This window comes from Durotheca rogersii, assembly GCF_024521655.1.
Source record: "Durotheca rogersii strain YMJ 92031201 chromosome Unknown GGS23scaffold_4, whole genome shotgun sequence".
In the NCBI taxonomy this organism is placed as follows: Eukaryota; Fungi; Ascomycota; class Sordariomycetes; order Xylariales; family Xylariaceae; genus Durotheca; species Durotheca rogersii.
In genome coordinates, this window is record NW_026251235.1 from 2,677,108 (window position 1) to 2,693,715 (window position 16,608).

Consider the following 16,608-nt stretch of genomic DNA (forward strand, 5'->3'; position numbering starts at 1 on the left):
CGAGGACATCGTGAATCGACTGGCCGACGACGAGCTCGTACGGCGACAACAACGCAACCAACCCGCGTGCGTGCGTGCGGACGCGTGGGCGGTCGGGAGACGAGTAAGGAGATTATTTCTCTCCAGCGATATCTAGCTCCCGCTCCATCCGCCCCTGTCTCTCTGCCTATGTATACTAATCTACTACATACTAAGCAGGCTGTGTAAGCGACGCGCGCAACCGCTGCTCTCTGGCCGCGGGCAGGGCCACGCGGGCAGTCTACTACTGACGCGTCGGTTTGGGGCGGTCGGGAGGGCCCGACAGGGCTCGCTGAAGCTGCCCCGGGACACCGCATCCTGCCAGCCCACGCACGTAGGCACCTCGGTCTTAGCATCGGCGCTCTTCGTCGCGTGGCGTGGTGCAGCCGGCTTCTAAATCGGTGGCTTCGCCTGAGACTTGGTTTTCCCCTTGCCGCCACGGATAGCTGCGCGAGTGGCGTCTTGCGGTCTGACAAACGCTAAGGGCGTGGGGAGATAGGGAGATAGGGAGGCGAGCGGCCGGGCGGGTATGGAGCGTCACGCACGAGGGAAAGATACACAGGAGTCAAGCCATCTCGGTAGGAAGAGAGGGAGGCCTGGAACAGGAAGCTCGAGGAGATGACCGGCTAGTGGTCCTAGGGGTTACGCAAAGAGACGGCCGGCGTCTAGGGAATAATACACAAGCACCAGCGATTCTGTCACTGGGACGGCCGATAGGGTCCGCTAGGTCGTCGGTATCCCCCTTCTCTAGCTCTGTTCCACCTCGGTCGACACAACAACTCGTTCGAAATCGACCGATCCATGACCGGCGGCACGTAACGTAGTCGGCGCGATCGCGATAGACATGGCACACACCCAGACGACCTACCTGAGCGGTTGGCGCCGCGATCGCCAGAAAAAAAGGCCGAAGCGCGCAGGGAAGCAAAGGCTGCGGAAAGCCGCGGCGAAATGCGCTGATTAGACAGGTGATCCTCCGATCTCCTTTTTACACTGCCCCCGTCGCCCCCTGTCTCTCGCTCACCCCCTCCCTCTTTGGGCCATTCCCGCCGCCGGGACCGACTTACACTCGCACCGCCCAGACATTCTAGGCCAATGCGTCTTATCCCGTTCGCTAACTAGCTACCTGCCTATCCTATCCCATCCCATCTTGCCCGCCTGCGTAGACGCCATGGTGACGACGACGGCAGGATGGCGCGGGGGATCGTCCACCAAGGCACGCTCGCGTAAGGTCTGTGAGGAGGCGAGTGAGGTAAGACGGCAGAGGGCTATCTGCGAGCGCACGCGTACTCGCTCCCTTCTCCCCATCTTTTTTTTTCTCGCCTTCTCTTGCTCCGCCCCCTTTCCCCCTCCCCTCCAGACCCGGCCGCCCGGCGTCCGAGGGGAACCGCACATCCGCGGGCGAATGAACGCGAGCTCCATAGGCGCGGCTTATATCTCGCCCGCATGCGCGTGTTTCGGGATGGCTATGCGCGGTGCTTACCCCTCCCACCCCCCGACTCGGCCGACCGCGCGCGCCCCAGAAACTAGGGCTACGGGGTAGCAGCATAGACCGGGGGAGGCAGGCAGGCAGGCAGCAGGCAGGCAGCAGGCAGCACGTAGGCGAAGGGAGAAAAGCCAGGGACGAGGCGCTACCAGCGCAACTCCCGACGGCCCAGGCCAGCGGCAGATCGCCGCGCCGGCAGCTTCTGGTCCCCCCGCTGCCTGCTCTCCCCGCGTAGCCTCGCCGCGCGCTCGCCTAGCCTAGGCGTAGACGTAGATGAACCAGGACTGCCAAGGGGCGAGCGCCAAAAAAAGAAAGCAAGAAAATCGAAAAAAAAGGGGGACACCGAGCGCGATTTTGCCTCTCTGGCAGTCTTACCTACTCCCCGCTGCCTGCCTGCCTGCCTACCTGCCTACCCGCCCACCGAGCCCGCTTACCCACGCGCTCGGTCAGGCGGCCCTGCCCCTCCGCCCGCCCTATCACCGCCGCGGGCGCGCGAGGCTAGCCGCGGAGCCAAGCCCCGCCCGGGCGCGTCGCCGCCGCCAGTAGTCCGGTCCCGCCGCCGCGTCGGGTGAGTTCGATTGGCGCAGCTGGGGGGGGAGGCCGCCGGCGCGGGCGAGCGCGCGCGTCCCTGCGTCGGCGCGCCGCGCGGCGACGAGGCCGCCCAGGGACACGCTGCGCTGCGCTGCTGTCGCCAGGGCCCGCTGGCTAGCGAGCCCTGCTCCCTCCGCCGCCTGCGCGGGCTGTCTCGCCTCGCCGTCACGGCTAGGCCGTGCCCCCCTCGCCTTCTGGCGGCGCGCCCTGCTTGTCTGGGGAGCAGGCGGCTGCGTGCGTGCGTGCCTACGCGAGGCGACGAGGCCAGAGAGCGGTCAGCGGAGGAGGGAGGAGAGGTGCCCCTGGTGTGTTTGTTGTTGTTCTTTCTTCCCGACGGCTCGTCCGTTTGTGGCGTATAGGGTGAACGAGTCGGCTGGCTGGCTGGGGAGCAAGACGGGGGCGGGCGTACGATCGAGGCGTGATAGCAGCTGCTATTCGCGTGTCCGGGCGGTTAGCCAGCGCGGCGCCAGCCAACCAGCCCTCCCCGGCGGCGGGCAACCACGTCAGGTAGGTGGAGAGGCTAGACGTCGCGATGAGAGCGACGCTACGTCGACAGGACGGGATCGACGACGGCGAGAGGGCTTCCCCTTCCCTGGCCGCGGCAAAAAAAAAAAAAAAAAAAGGCCACGAGGGAGGAGCCCAGGCCAGCGCGATGGCCACGACTGGGACAGGTGGCTCTGGATTGGGCCCGGTCGACTTGGTTACCGTGCCATGTGCATCCCGCATGTCCTACGTAGCTATGTATGCAAGCATGTACCTATGTGTATAGTATTTGGGCGCCCGCGGCGGACTTACCACGACGTCGTTCCCCCTCCCCTCCCCGGCTCCCAGCAAATCAAAAGGGGGAGGGAACGGACGAGAGCGAACGGGGGCACGACGCTATCGAGCACTGCCACGCACCCACCGGAGCTACCCAGCAAACCCTGACTAGCGCAGGGAGCTTGCTTGTTCAGCGCCCAGGCGTTGTGGGTGTTGCGTAGGCACCAGCCCTTCCCTGGTATCTGCGCACAGGTTGGCAGAAGATATTGCCTCTTCGGCACACGTCGGCGGCCTAGGACGCATGGGGCTAGGCGGGCCCCAGCGGGATCGATGATGCGTAGAGAATCGCTGCTGGATGATGGGGAGAGCTGGGCGCTGAGTAAAGGTGAGAGCAGCTGTCCCGTCCGTTGGGTTGGTCGGTTGGCTGGCGGAGCTTTGCCGTTCGTTCGTTCTCCGTTTGTTCCTTTTCGCTGGGCGCCCCCCCCCCCCGTCTTGGCTGCTGCTGCGTCTGGCGTCGGTATTATTCGCTGTTCTGCTCTGGCAACTTCGAGTCCTCCTAGCTAGGGCAGAGAGGACCGGCGGCGAGCCAACTGCCCGACGGAATAGCACCGGTGGCTAGTTATGGTGCGGCGGTAGTGACTGTTAGCTGGCTATAGCCACATCGGTGGTGGCCTCAGCAGTTATCGTCTGTCTCCTCCTCTCTTTCTCGCCGTCTCCTTCAAAAGGCCCGAGAGCTAATAGACTAGACCTCCGGACAAGTCAAAAGGGGACGGTTACGTACCCCCCAGCCAAGGAACCTAGTAGGGTACCTAAGGTAGTCGGCGTATGGAGCAGATGGTTTCAGGAGCGGGAGAAGGCGAGGTTGGGAAGAAGGACGTGGACTCGAGGCGGCCATCAACCTATGGCATCGAGCTGGCAGGTAAGCTAGGTCCCGTGGTGGGTGGTGATGTACGTTGTACGGGATGCGGTGTCGTGTTTGTGTACAGCAGATGCGACCTTACTGGCCTACACACGTACGCACATACTATGCAAAGGCATATGCGGTGAGTGCACAGCCTCACGGGTAGTTAGAGTATCCGAGCGTGTATGTTTCAAAGCGCCGGTGCCACCTTCGCCGACGACGACTCTGAGTCTTTATTTTTTCCGGTTCTGTCTCCGGCTGGCCCCCTGGGGGAGGGGCTGTCGGGTAGGAGAGTCGGATGGCCAGATGTGACATTCGTTTGCGGAGTTTTCTTATGTAGGTACACGAAGAGGCAGGAGGGATAAGGAGGAGGAAAGTGATATGATGTGACGGGGGGAAGAAGAGAGTGATAAGAGGTGTAAGAGCCATGAGGTGGTGTGAGATCCTGAGCTTAGAATACTTTGTAAAGGGAGGGAAAAAGGGAGGGAAAAAGGACGAAAAAAAAAGAAAACTCATATCCATACGCCTCTGACGGATGGATGGTAAATCTCGAGGCGGTTGCAATAGCGGCACGGCATTAGTGATGGGCGGGATAGGAGAAGATGCAGCATGCAGGTGGCACGGAACAGCTTTGCGCGCACCGTTCCGGGTTACATGACGACGGCGCGGGCTGAGATGGGTGCGATTCCGATCACAATACACCTGCATCTGTCGATGGCCGCATATGTACGAGCTCGCAAAATTGGGCATGCAATACGTAGGTAGATAACAACACAATAACCCGTTGCTTAGACGAAGTTGGTTACACGATTCCGCGGATGGCTAAATAGCCTGTCGAATCTAGAATATCGGTTTTATTTTTATTGGGTTTATTTGATTGTTATTTCATTACTCCGTGTCCCCAGTTCATCTCCCGCCATCCATGCCGTTCCTCTATTTCCACCCGTCCTTCAAATACGTTGTACCCCCTCTCCCCCCTCCCTGCCCTCCCTGTTTGGAGATATATAGGTACGTTGTAGACGGAGACAAGCAAATCCATGCCAGGACACGTCGCCGAGTTGAGAAGTCGAGAGTGAGTTGAGACACGGCGTCTGTATATATGTATGTAGGTATGTATGTACGACGGCTAGTAAGCAAATAGCTGAGCAGACCAAGAGAACGAAGATGAGATGACAATCTCGACGTTACTCATGCTGCAGGAATTAACTGAGCCGCAAATACGCGCTTCCAAAAAAAGGGACGCACGAGCTCTTGGCCGGGGTATAAAAGCTACTATCGAGCGTCGAGAATACCCAAGGCGCTTGCGTGCATATACGCACACATCACAACATGCAGATATATATATATTTATGTAGGCTTGAAGCTGACGGATTGTCTCTTGGTTTGGAATATGACGACGCCGGCAGCTTGGGATTCCTAGGTATAATTCCTCGGTCTCCCCACGCCCGTGGTGCTTACTACAACATCCTCTTATCCCCTTCACCACGCCGTACGTAATGGCATTTGCTCTCTACGTGCCCCTTACTTACATGGATATATATGTAGACCCACGAGACTTTGCGCCCAGCTGGGCTATCCTAGTGAGATCCTGGCTGTTAGCGAAGGAATATCCGGTCCGGACCTGGCGTTGGCAACCACAACGCCGGACCGGGGGAGGGCAGACCGCCTGGACTAACAGGTAGCTTGGGTAGTTCCGCATATGTGTACCTACATACAATGTAAACACGCATTGACGCCGGGACCGTCTGTCCCTTGCCGTGTTGTGTACATAGGTAGGTATACCTTTGTGCTACATACCCGTACATATGCCTACCTCCTTTCTACGATGAGAGAGAGCACGATGGATGATACGCCGCGGTTCCGGGAAGAAGGTTGTTAGTTTACTCATATGGGTGACCCGACGACTTGGCGATATCGAGAGAGATTGCACGGCATTGCGCGCGTGTAAATGAGCGTCGAGAACAGGCAGCCATGCCCGAGATTACAAGCCGTCCTATACGTGTAAGTCGCGGAGACGCGGGACGCGTCGCTGGATGGCGACCCGTTCTCCATATTTTCACATGCGAAATCCATGCGCCGACTATGAGTAGGCTAACATCGGCCGTCTGGGATAGAACCGGGGGAGAAGATATATACTACGTAGCACATATTATATACCCAGGTATGCGTGTATGTACGCCGTGTAGTACCTACCTATAATTGTCCCGTTGATATTGCTTATCTTGTTGAGATGAAGAGGTTATTATTGCTATTATCCCCCCCCTCCCTTCTTCTCTTAGGTGAGCGGGTACTAGCTTCGGTGTTTTCCTCTTCCTTTGGCTTGCAGATTTCTTGCCTCCGGGATTAAGGTATATATGTCCCCGTCTGTGAATCGGATGCCGTGGGATATACAGCCCTGAGGGGTTCGGGTATACGCTTAGGAGAGGATAGCCGGTTTATACCCAACTGCAAATTCCCCCACGCCTATCAGCGTTCGAGGAACTAAAATCGCTCTCGGCGGAGAAACAAAAAGCGCTCGCGAGGGAGCGATTCACGCTGTCCAACGCGACGCCGCGCCCAATCTCACGTGGGTTGGTGTGGCCCGGTAGTCTTGTAGTAGGTATATGTACATGTATATATATATATATATGCCTGCGTATATAAAAGTTCATATACGCGATTGGTGGCATTCTAGTTCCCATGTACATAGGTGCGTAGTAGTATTGTCGGCAGTTCTCACCTGTGACAGCGAGGTTGTCAGATTGGGCAGATGTCGTTGGGGGTTATCGCATGGCATGGTCTGTCCCGAAGTTCGCAACCGGACGTTGGCTCGGCCTTGCTAACTGTGATTCTGGGCTGAGTGACGTGTATCTCAGTGTATATTCATAGGCATCACCCGGGTTGTCTGCGTGAATGGGGAGGTCCTAGTTGTGCGCATATAGGTACCATACGTGGCTAGAGACTCTCGCACTACACGTATGTGTAGACTGCCGTCCCTTCGAACCGCCCGGTTTCAGCATTTCCACCAAGACTATATCGGAGAGAAGGAGGAGAGAGAGAGTGACAGGGGAGAGATGGAAACTAACCCTATGTGGTGTGGTATTTGAGAACAACGTGCTTCCGGGGTTACCTTGTCTTGGCTGCGGACCCAGATCCGCCACGAACCTGACCTGACTTTTTGACGTGACTTTACTCATAGGTCTGTATAAGTTCGGGAGGTGATGATGTCTAACACCACTCCGAATAGGCTCTAAAGGGTCAAGTCCATAATACCGCCAATCGATCTATCTAATTGGGTATCCTTCAGGCTTCCTCGGAACGTTCGACGGCGACGTGTCCCTCGAAAACAGGTTTCCAGCGGCGAGAGAGGGTTCAGCAGAGACCTGCGTGTCCCCATTGCGGCATACTCGTGTGCTTGCATGCACATATGCAGGATTGGAGGGAAAGTGACGCATTCTACTATAGCGATGGGGAGGATTAAAAAGGACAGGCGGTGGAGATGTCTAACTGCCTTACGTAGTAGGTATGTAAACGACCATGGAGGCACACACACACACACACACACCATACGCACACTCGTTTAATTAGGTAATGCGGTAGTAATAACCTCACAGTTGTGCGTGTATGTGTATGTGTAGATAGACGGGTTACATGAGTTAGACGTGGCGTTTTGTCCCGGTTTCTAAGGGGCCAGGTCCGGTTTGGGGCCCAATTGCTGTTCTGAAATGAAACCGTCAACTTGATTCCACCACTCTGTGGTATTTTTGCTACGATACGACTCGTTTATGCTCGAGTTCGTATGCGCCGGTGGAGGAGAGAGAGAGAGCTCTACGTACTCGTAGGCACACGGGCAAGCATTCCGTTACGGGACCGGCCGGGTAAGAAAGAGTTTGGGCTGGATATTCCTCTCACCTCACTCGGCCTCCGTCTCGGTAAACTCCTCTCTGAAAAGGTTCTTTGTTTACCTCGTTTCTTCCGCCCCTCCCTCCCTTCCGAGCGAGGGTACCATCGCTGGATATATAGTGCATCTATGAGTACTTACTCATATGTAGGGTGCGCGCAGATCGGGGAGACGCCTGCGGGAAAAGTGGTGGAAGTGGTGGAGGTGAGGTGGGAAAAAGCTGGCGCTTGACCCGATATTACCACTGCACTGCCCCCCTTGGCAGACGGGGGGTTGCTTTGTCGAGCGCCTCCAATCCGCCGACGGTTGCGTGTTTTCTCGTCAGTGAGGAGGAACAAGAACCAAGACTGGCGTGGGGAGAGGAAGCTCGAATGCCCGTCGGAGAGAGCACAGAAAGCTTGCTCCTCGTCGGCTAGTAATAGTTGCTAGCGGGCTCGAAAAAAATGATGATGATATGACTATCGGCTGAGGCGCCCTTTCTATAATCCCCCTTGTGGCGTTTGCATGGTGTTTTCCCCCCTCCCTTCGTATGCCCTTTGTATGAGTATATAGTAGGTGTGTGGTATTATTGGAGTGTGATTGTGTACGTAAGTTACCGAGACCGACAGGCGGCGCGGGTTCTCCAGGGCCAGGTTGTGAACAGGATCGGTAGCAGGGAGCGTGTGTACTTAGAGAAATACTACCCTACTCGGGGACGACAAGCTCTTTTACATGTAAGACCTTGAATATACAGGTATCTCTTATCTCTACACGTTCTCTCTTCTCCCTTCTCCCTTCTCTACATGGGTCTGTATTCACCTGGTTCGACTCGAGGTTGAATCGTATTCAATTCAAAATGCTGATGTCCCTAGATGATGGTGTAGGTAGGGGGTACCTTGGGAACGTATTTTGGGTAGCCATGTAGGTGGTACTTAGGTAAAGTAGGGGAGTACATATAGGCGTTATAGGTGCGTAAGTGAACCGCCTAAATGTGAGCCTAATGATTAGGTACCTAAGGTACTTAAGGTTGTGTTAGGTACCGATACTCCCTGTAACTGGATGCTAGATACCTGGCATTCAGGCGTCGAACGTAGGTACTAAGGCAGGCACCTAACCTTTACTAGCCTACCTAGGTGCTTTAGGTGCTTTAGGTAGGTACCTAAGGCTAGTAGGGGTGGGTGCCTTAGCCAGGTACATGCCTGGGTATGTAGGTACACAGACGGCTATTAGGTACCTCCTACCTACTCATATGCCATTGGTGCCATTCGGGTTTGGGTAGGTACCCCCGTACGGTCTCTCCTACATGCATATCTGTACGTCCCTTTTACCAGGTGCATCGCTCGCTGTATACTGCAACCTCCCTTCGATCCTCTTCCCTCTTCCTCATCTCTGCTCTCTTCCCACACCCCCCAGCCGGCAACCAACTTCGTCACTCCTTCTAGTCCGTCAGAGAGGTATCGGGTTGACTGCGATCCCGTATTCCCTTCGCCGATACCCATTTCATCTTGTCCCTTCGATTTGGCATCTCCGGAACCCGCCCGCCCCTGCGGAGGCTCTCAGAAGGTGGATTCGTCTCCATCTCTCCCTCTTCCTCTCTGCCGCAGACGGGAGAGAGTCACGCCTACGAGGGTCGCCTCCTGCTGCTCCTCGGCCCCCGTTCGCTGCCCTACTGTGTCAATCATTGCTAGGGTCTGACGTCGGAGGACGTGTAACCAGCACCGGCACAGCAGCCATCTTATACATACATACCGACTCTGCCTTGTGGTGTGGGATCAGCCTCCTTTTCTCTTCTCCCTCCCCCTGCGAGTCTAGAGCAGTACAGTGCCGCCTTTCGAAAGCCCGGACTTCAGACGTACACGCCCCCTATTCACCCTAATAGACGGCCTCTACCTCCTATGCCGCCCTGAGTCCTCGACGTATCCTCCAAGCAACTCCGGAACACCGTAGCTTCTTGCCTACGCGCTGTCGTTGTAGTTTCTCTACGCCTGAGTTAACTTATCGTTCCGACACGCGTACACCTGCGAACCTACGTCTGGGCCCGTCGACCGCCGTCAGCCATTCCTCACCAAGGAGACCCCCGAGTGCCATTCCGAGGACAATACGTTTCGCTTACATACCGCGGCCCCGACCCCATAAGGTTTTTTTTTTCCCCCTCGCCTTCGCTGCGGCCTTGTCTTCGGATTGCGACGCGCCCGGGCTCCAAGTTTGGGAACGCGGCCCTAGCGTACCGTAGACTTCACTGCGCCCCTGCCCGAGCGGGGGGGCAATTCGCGAAACTTCGGCTTGCGAAGCTTTCTGCGCGACACGTCCTTCGAATATATCCCTTTTAGTTCGCTGGAGCCTAAGACAATTCCTCTCCTCGTCCCGCCAACCTCGCCGTTTTTGCCTTCCGTCGATGGACGTTTTGTGGTTGCATATTGCTCCTTTACTCACATCTCGGCCCTCCATCGCAAGACGGCCTTTGAGCTCGACTGCTCTCCCGAGATAGATGTTCTGATTCCTCAATCTCCCAAAAATTGCCTATACCGTCGGCACATAGCATCATGTCCGATCCTAGCAAGGATGGGCCCGAAGGGGCGCCACGCAGGGCGAGAGCGTAAGTCTACCCCGGCAGAACCGATAAAACAGGCCGTGGCCAATTGCAGCCGAGCATCCATCTCGGGCATGCTTCGGGGTTCCTAACTTCTTACTTGTAGTCCTACTATAACCATTGACACGACGAACGACACCGAGCCTGCGAATATCGGTCTGCAGCATTCGCCCGTGTCGCCGCCAGACGAGTCGGTAAGCCCAACCGCGCTGACTTCGAGTTGGATATCTGAGAAAGCCGGCTCCGCTCCCGCGTCTCAGCAGTCTACGGCAAGCACCAGAGTAGATGCCCGGCAGGCGAATTCCTTCGATAGTGTCAGAGACAGCCGGCCGACGAGTCCCCACAATGTTTCTAGTCCGGTCGCCTCGCGGGGGAACGAGAAAGGCCAGGCCTTTCTTTCCGTGCCGAATACCCATCGCTCCAGGCAAAATTCCGTCGATAGCGACGATGGGTCGCGTTCCATCGGTTCCTCTCAGGGTGAGACCGTTACTGGCTCGTGGAACGGCGATAAGAATGGGACAACGAAAACTCCCGTCGACAACGAAAAGATCATGAAGGACGAGAGCGCCTTGAAGCCGGACCAAGGAAAGGATGCCGACTTCCACGTGGAGAATAACCCTTTCGCATTCAGCCCTGGGCAGCTTACGAAGATGTTCAACCCGAAGAATCTCTCCGCGTTTTATCAGCTGGGTGGTCTTACTGGTATGGAAAAGGGCCTTCGTACCAATCGGGAAACGGGTTTGAGTCTGGATGAGAAGCGCCTGGCCGGTGAAGTCTCATTCGAGGAGGCGATTGGCAAATCACCGGCCAAGCTGGTTAGCGAAGGGTCGGATAGTCCACAGAAGCCGGTTGCTCAAGTGGGAACCCACCACCACTCCGAGTCCGACGAGTCTTTCTTCGACAGGAAACGAGTCTACGGGGATAACCGACTTCCTGAAAAGAAGGGCAAGAGTTTCCTGCAACTGGTATGGATTACTTACAATGACAAGGTCCTCATCCTACTTTCTGTCGCCGCTGTGGTGTCGCTCGCTGTTGGTCTCTACCAAACGTTCGGTGGCGAGCACGTAGAAGGAGAGCCATCTGTCGAATGGATTGAGGGCGTAGCCATCATCGCAGCCATCGTCATCGTCGTACTGGTCGGATCTTTGAACGACTGGCAGAAGGAAAGACAGTTTGCGAAACTTAACAGGAAGAAGCAGGATCGGGCTGTGAAGGTGGTCCGATCAGGGAAGACTATCGAGATATCTGTCTTTGACCTCCTAGCCGGAGACGTTGTCCACCTGGAACCCGGCGATTTAATCCCCGTCGACGGCATTCTCATCCAGGGCTTTGACGTGAAGTGTGACGAATCGCAAGCTACGGGCGAGTCGGACATTATTCGCAAGAGACCCGGCGATGAGGTTTTCGCTGCGATCGAGAACGGCGAGGATACGAGAAAGCTCGACCCGTTTATCCAGTCAGGAGGTCGAGTTATGGAAGGTGTGGGGACGTTCCTGGCCACGTCGACCGGTATCTACTCGAGCTACGGTAAGACGATGGTGTCCCTGAACGAGGACCCCGAGATCACGCCGCTCCAGTCGAAGCTGAACGTCATTGCCGAATATATCGCGAAGCTCGGAGGCGCTTCCGGCCTGCTGCTGTTCGTTGTACTCTTCATCATGTTCCTGGTCCGACTTCCCAGCAACTGGCAGATGACACCGTCTCAAAAAGGCCAGCAGTTTATCGACATCTTCATAGTTGTAGTCACTATCATTGTCGTCGCGGTACCCGAAGGCTTGCCGCTCGCTGTTACGTTAGCGCTAGCCTTTGCCACGACCCGCATGATCAAGGACAACAACCTGGTGCGCCACCTGAAGGCCTGTGAGGTTATGGGGAATGCGACGACGATCTGCTCCGACAAGACGGGTACGTTGACCCAGAACAAGATGAAGGTTGTGGCAGCGACCATCGGTACGTCCCACCGGTTTGGAAGCGGGAAGTCCGACGGCGAGGAGCAATCGGAAAAGGAATTTGCCAGCTCTCTCAGCAAGGGTGTCCGGGAGATCCTGCTAAAGTCTATCGCGATCAACTCGACTGCTTTCGAGGGCGAGCTTGACGGCGTGAAGACGTTCATCGGATCTAAAACGGAGACTGCGTTACTCGAATTGGCTAAGGCCCATCTGGGTATGGGCCCGGTGGCCGAGGAACGATCGAATGTGAAGACTCTGCAGCTTATCCCCTTCGATTCTGGCCGGAAATGCATGGGTGTCATCGTTCAGCTCGAGAACGGTGGATCTCGTCTGTATGTGAAGGGGGCGTCTGAGATCGTGCTCGGGAAATGCACCACGATGTTCCGGGACCCTACTCAGGATACTTCGACTACCCCTCTCACTAAAGATGGCTCGGAAACCGTCAAAGGCCTTATCGAGAACTTTGCGTCAAGATCACTACGCACTATTGGAATCGCCTACCGCGACTTTGATAGGTGGCCTCCGCGGGGCGCTAGACGCGTCGAGGGGGAACGTAACGAGGTCGTTTTTGAGGACGTATTCAATAAGATGACATTTATCGGAATGGTCGGCATCCAGGATCCCCTGCGCGACGGAGTTCCCGAGGCTGTCAAGCAGTGCCAAAGAGCCGGGGTAGTGGTGCGTATGGTTACCGGCGACAACAAGCTCACGGCCCAAGCTATCGCAAGGGAATGCGGTATATTACAACCGGACGGACTTGTCATGGAGGGGCCCGAATTCCGTAATCTCAGCAAGTACCATCAGAACGAAATCATCCCCCGCCTCCAGGTGCTCGCCCGTTCTAGCCCCGAGGACAAGCGTATTCTCGTGCGTCGGCTTAAGGACATGGGCGAGACGGTCGCTGTTACGGGAGACGGTACGAACGACGCGCCCGCCCTCAAGCTGGCCGACGTCGGATTTTCCATGGGTATCGCGGGTACGGAGGTGGCAAAGGAGGCATCTGCTATTATTCTCATGGACGACAACTTCACCAGCATCGTCAAAGCCTTGAAGTGGGGTCGTGCTGTCAATGATGCTGTTAAGCGATTCCTGCAGTTTCAGCTGACGGTCAACATCACTGCCGTCGTGTTGACATTTGTCACGGCTGTGTCTAGCAGCGATGAGGGCTCCGTTCTGACTGCCGTCCAGCTTCTATGGGTTAATTTGATCATGGATACTCTGGCGGCTCTCGCTCTTGCCACCGACCCTCCCCAGGACAGCGTTTTGAATCGGAAACCGGAACCTAGGGGGTCTAGCATTATCTCGATCACGATGTGGAAGATGATCATCGGGCAAGCAATTTACCAGCTGGCGGTTACCTTCGTGCTCTACTATGCCGGAAATACGATCGGTATAGTTGAGCCGGGCGAGTTCACTCGGCGTGACACCCTGGTTTTCAACACATTCGTCTGGATGCAAATCTTCAACCAGTGGAAGTAAGTACAGGCACATCTAGCGGGACTTGGTCGAGTTTGGGTCGCTAACAGCATGGCAGCAACCGTCGTTTGGATAACCAATTCAACATATTCGAAGGCTTGCTGCAAAATTGGTTCTTCATCGGAATCAATGTCGCCATGTGCGGCGCTCAGGTGCTCATCATTTTTGTCGGCGGTACTCCCTTCAGCATCTCCCTTCTCGATCCTCCGCAGACCGCCCCCCAGTGGGCATGCGCAATCGTTATCGGCGTAATTTCTATCCCTATAGGCATGGTAATTCGCCTCATCCCGGATGAGTTTATCAGAAAGTGCATTCCTGCGTCTCTGAAGAAGAAACGCCGTATTCCCGGATTGACGGTATCTGATGAAGAACGGTTCAACGCCTACCCGGAGGTCCTATCCGATGTTAGGAACGAACTCGCGCTTCTTAAGAGATTCAAGGGTGGCCGCTTGAACAATTTGAGGTTTGCCGTGAAGCATCCTCGCGAGACTCTGGTAGCCAAGATGAGGAGCCCATCTCACTCTCGATCGAACTCGGTGAGGATACCGCAGACTCCGACACGCGAGGACAGTTTTAGCAACCCTTCTCCGGCGCCGACGCCCGACTCGAGACGGCGATCCAGGTCCGTCCGGTCCCGGTCCAATTCGGCGTTAGGGGCCCCTACGGTTATGGCCGGGATTATCGCCGGAAGTGTGGCAGCCGGTTGGTCTCCGATCGAGAGGGCTGGCGATCGCGACTTTTCACAACCGCCCCCTCGCCCAGCGCCATCGCCTCTCCAGACTCGCGAGAACAGCGAGCTGGAGCCGGTACCTATCTTGACGGAAGAACCCATGGAGATGGAGGAGCCTATCCCACCCCACGTACCACGGCTCAATATCCCACAACCCCCTCAAAAGCAGAAGCCTGCTTCTTAGGCAGTGCAAGAGGTGTTTTTTTCTTTGTCTAGATCAGCCCTGCCTCGACTACCTCGACTGCGACCAAACCTGAAGAGACGCGGAGGCAACGAGGGCATGCGCGTAGAGCCAGTAGAGTATCCGAGGGGCACCTTTGTACTATAATCTTTAATCGATGTCTTCTCAGGACCGAGAACAACGGGAAACTACTACTACATTTGCTACTATGGGAGCTACTTCTCCCGCGCTGACCGTCTCTCGGCAGGGTTTTACCACTGGGACATGGTGCCCAACGGCCCAACTACGAAGCATGGATATGGCGAGATGCAACCTAAATACCCTTTATCGTTGATGAGTACTGTGCTTTGCGAAGCCGGGCTCGCACCGTTTGGGGCCGAAGGTGCGGATAGAGGGGGAGGGAGGGAGGGAGAGCTACCAAGAACCATAGAGATATTTTCGGGTGTAACGGGGCGTGGTGATGGCGTTTACGGGATCGCATTAACCCGAGTTTTTCTGTTTCGTCGCCTCTCGTTTTGACCTTTTTCTCATGTACCCCTTTCCTGCCTGTCATCGAGGAGAGGTTTCGAGCTTACAGGTCTGGATTTTAAATGTTCTAGGCACACACACCAAGAACAAAAACGGCAACAAACGCGAATATCCCCCCCTTTTTTTTCCCCTCCCCCATAGGAGTTTACGTATAGAATGAAGAAGTTGTGGATGAGAAGGTGTGTGACTGCGTGAGCGTGTGAGAGTGTGAATGTGTGAGTGTGTGTGGACGGGGGGAAGAGGTTAGAGGACGGTACATACGAGACTATGAAGGAGGGTATTCCGTGCATAGAGATAGAACGAATAAATACTGTGTCCAAGGCAGATGTCGAGGGAGTTTCGCCACGGAGTATGTGTATGTATATATGTATATATCGGCATGTGGGTGTATGGAGGAGGGCGGGGAGAGAGAAATGGACGACAGAAGAGATACTACCTATCGAAGGACTTGGGCAGTACGGAGAGTGATGGCGAGGGAGGACTGCCTACGGTACGAGTGGCAACGCATTATTGTATAACTAGCTGTATAATATATTGACGCCAGCGGACGCCCGTGGCGTAAGGCGGGAACGTTCGTACCTACGTTAGGCGTGGATATATATATATACACTTATATGTGTGTATGTATGTATCTGAGCGTAGGCGTGGTGGGCGTATGCACACATAAATACCTGGTTACCTTACCTCAGGCATCCATTGCTGCCCTGGAGCGGCTAGTAGTAGTTCTCTCGATTCTGCTGCTGTTGACCCAGAGAGAGAGAGAGAGAGAGAGGGACGAGGAGAGAGTGAAAGAAGGGGGGCAGAGACCGCAGCGCGCGAGAACGTAGGTGCCGTCCATCGCGGAGGCAAGACAAGGCTGAGAGGGTGGGGGCTAGGTCTAGGTATGTAGGCACCTATGAAGGCTGACAGGTTAAGTACACATACACAAGTGCAGGCGCGGAGGAGTCGGAGTCGGAGTCGTTGCGCGGACCCGCGTATGCTTACTTGCACACGAGAGGATATAGGTGAGCGCGGAGGCAGGCCAGCGTGGGACGGATTGGGGGCGGTCGAGCAGAAACGGACGGGGAAAGAGAGTAGGGATGTGACAGGCGCTAGGAATAGGGTGGACGGGTATAGGGATGTGTGCATCGCGATTGAGAATAGGCGGAATGGGCGTCCCTGTATAGGCTGTCTAGGGAGTAAGGAGAGGGCCTTCTTCTTCTTCTGCTTCTGCTTCTGAGGGACGGGATGAAGATAGATTGTACGTATGTAGGTGTATACACATACATATTACCAATGTCTCGGAGGCAGCTCAAGTGGATAGGTATGTAGGGAACGAGTCGGTATGGCAATTGGAGAATGCAACGTACGGATATACAAGTAAGTAGGTAAGGTATATGAATGCGTGCCGTGCTGATCGACCCCGGGAGTTACCCCATCGTCATCTTCGGGATGCAGTCTGCTTTCTTTGTTCCCATCTTGCCCTTCTCGTCGGTGCGTCAGAGCCTATATACCTACCTACCTATATGCACATACGTGCATAGATGCATGCGCATGGTGACAT

At 55.7% G+C, this 16,608-nt stretch overlaps 2 protein-coding genes across 2 annotated transcripts; both read left to right on the forward strand.

Annotated features, from left to right (window-relative positions):
* The first annotated feature begins 8,786 nt into the window (after positions 1-8,786).
* Positions 8,787-9,821, forward strand: GGS23DRAFT_384514 (uncharacterized protein). The gene has a single exon (XM_051513465.1). The coding sequence runs from the start codon at positions 8,915-8,917 to the stop codon at positions 9,485-9,487; it is 573 nt and encodes a 190-aa protein (XP_051375084.1). The 5' UTR covers positions 8,787-8,914; the 3' UTR covers positions 9,488-9,821.
* GGS23DRAFT_384515 (calcium-translocating P-type ATPase) lies at positions 9,822-14,671 on the forward strand. Its single transcript, XM_051513466.1, has 3 exons — positions 9,822-10,207; positions 10,308-13,625; positions 13,685-14,671. Exons 1-3 carry the CDS (start codon positions 10,155-10,157, stop codon positions 14,538-14,540), a joined length of 4,227 nt encoding a protein of 1,408 aa, XP_051375085.1. The 5' UTR covers positions 9,822-10,154; the 3' UTR covers positions 14,541-14,671.
* The last annotated feature ends 1,937 nt before the right edge of the window (positions 14,672-16,608 follow it).

What these genes read in the sequence shown, in the direction of transcription:
- GGS23DRAFT_384514 (XM_051513465.1), top strand. Translation starts at nt 8,915, where the DNA reads ATGCATATCTGTACGTCCCTTTTACCAGGTGCATCGCTCGCTGTATAC.
- GGS23DRAFT_384515 (XM_051513466.1), top strand. Translation starts at nt 10,155, where the DNA reads ATGTCCGATCCTAGCAAGGATGGGCCCGAAGGGGCGCCACGCAGGGCG. An exon ending in GCGCCACGCAGGGCGAGAGC is followed by an intron (nt 10,208 to 10,307) that starts GTAAGTCTACCC and finishes TCTTACTTGTAG; the next exon opens with TCCTACTATAACCATTGACA. An exon ending in CAAATCTTCAACCAGTGGAA is followed by an intron (nt 13,626 to 13,684) that starts GTAAGTACAGGC and finishes ACAGCATGGCAG; the next exon opens with CAACCGTCGTTTGGATAACC.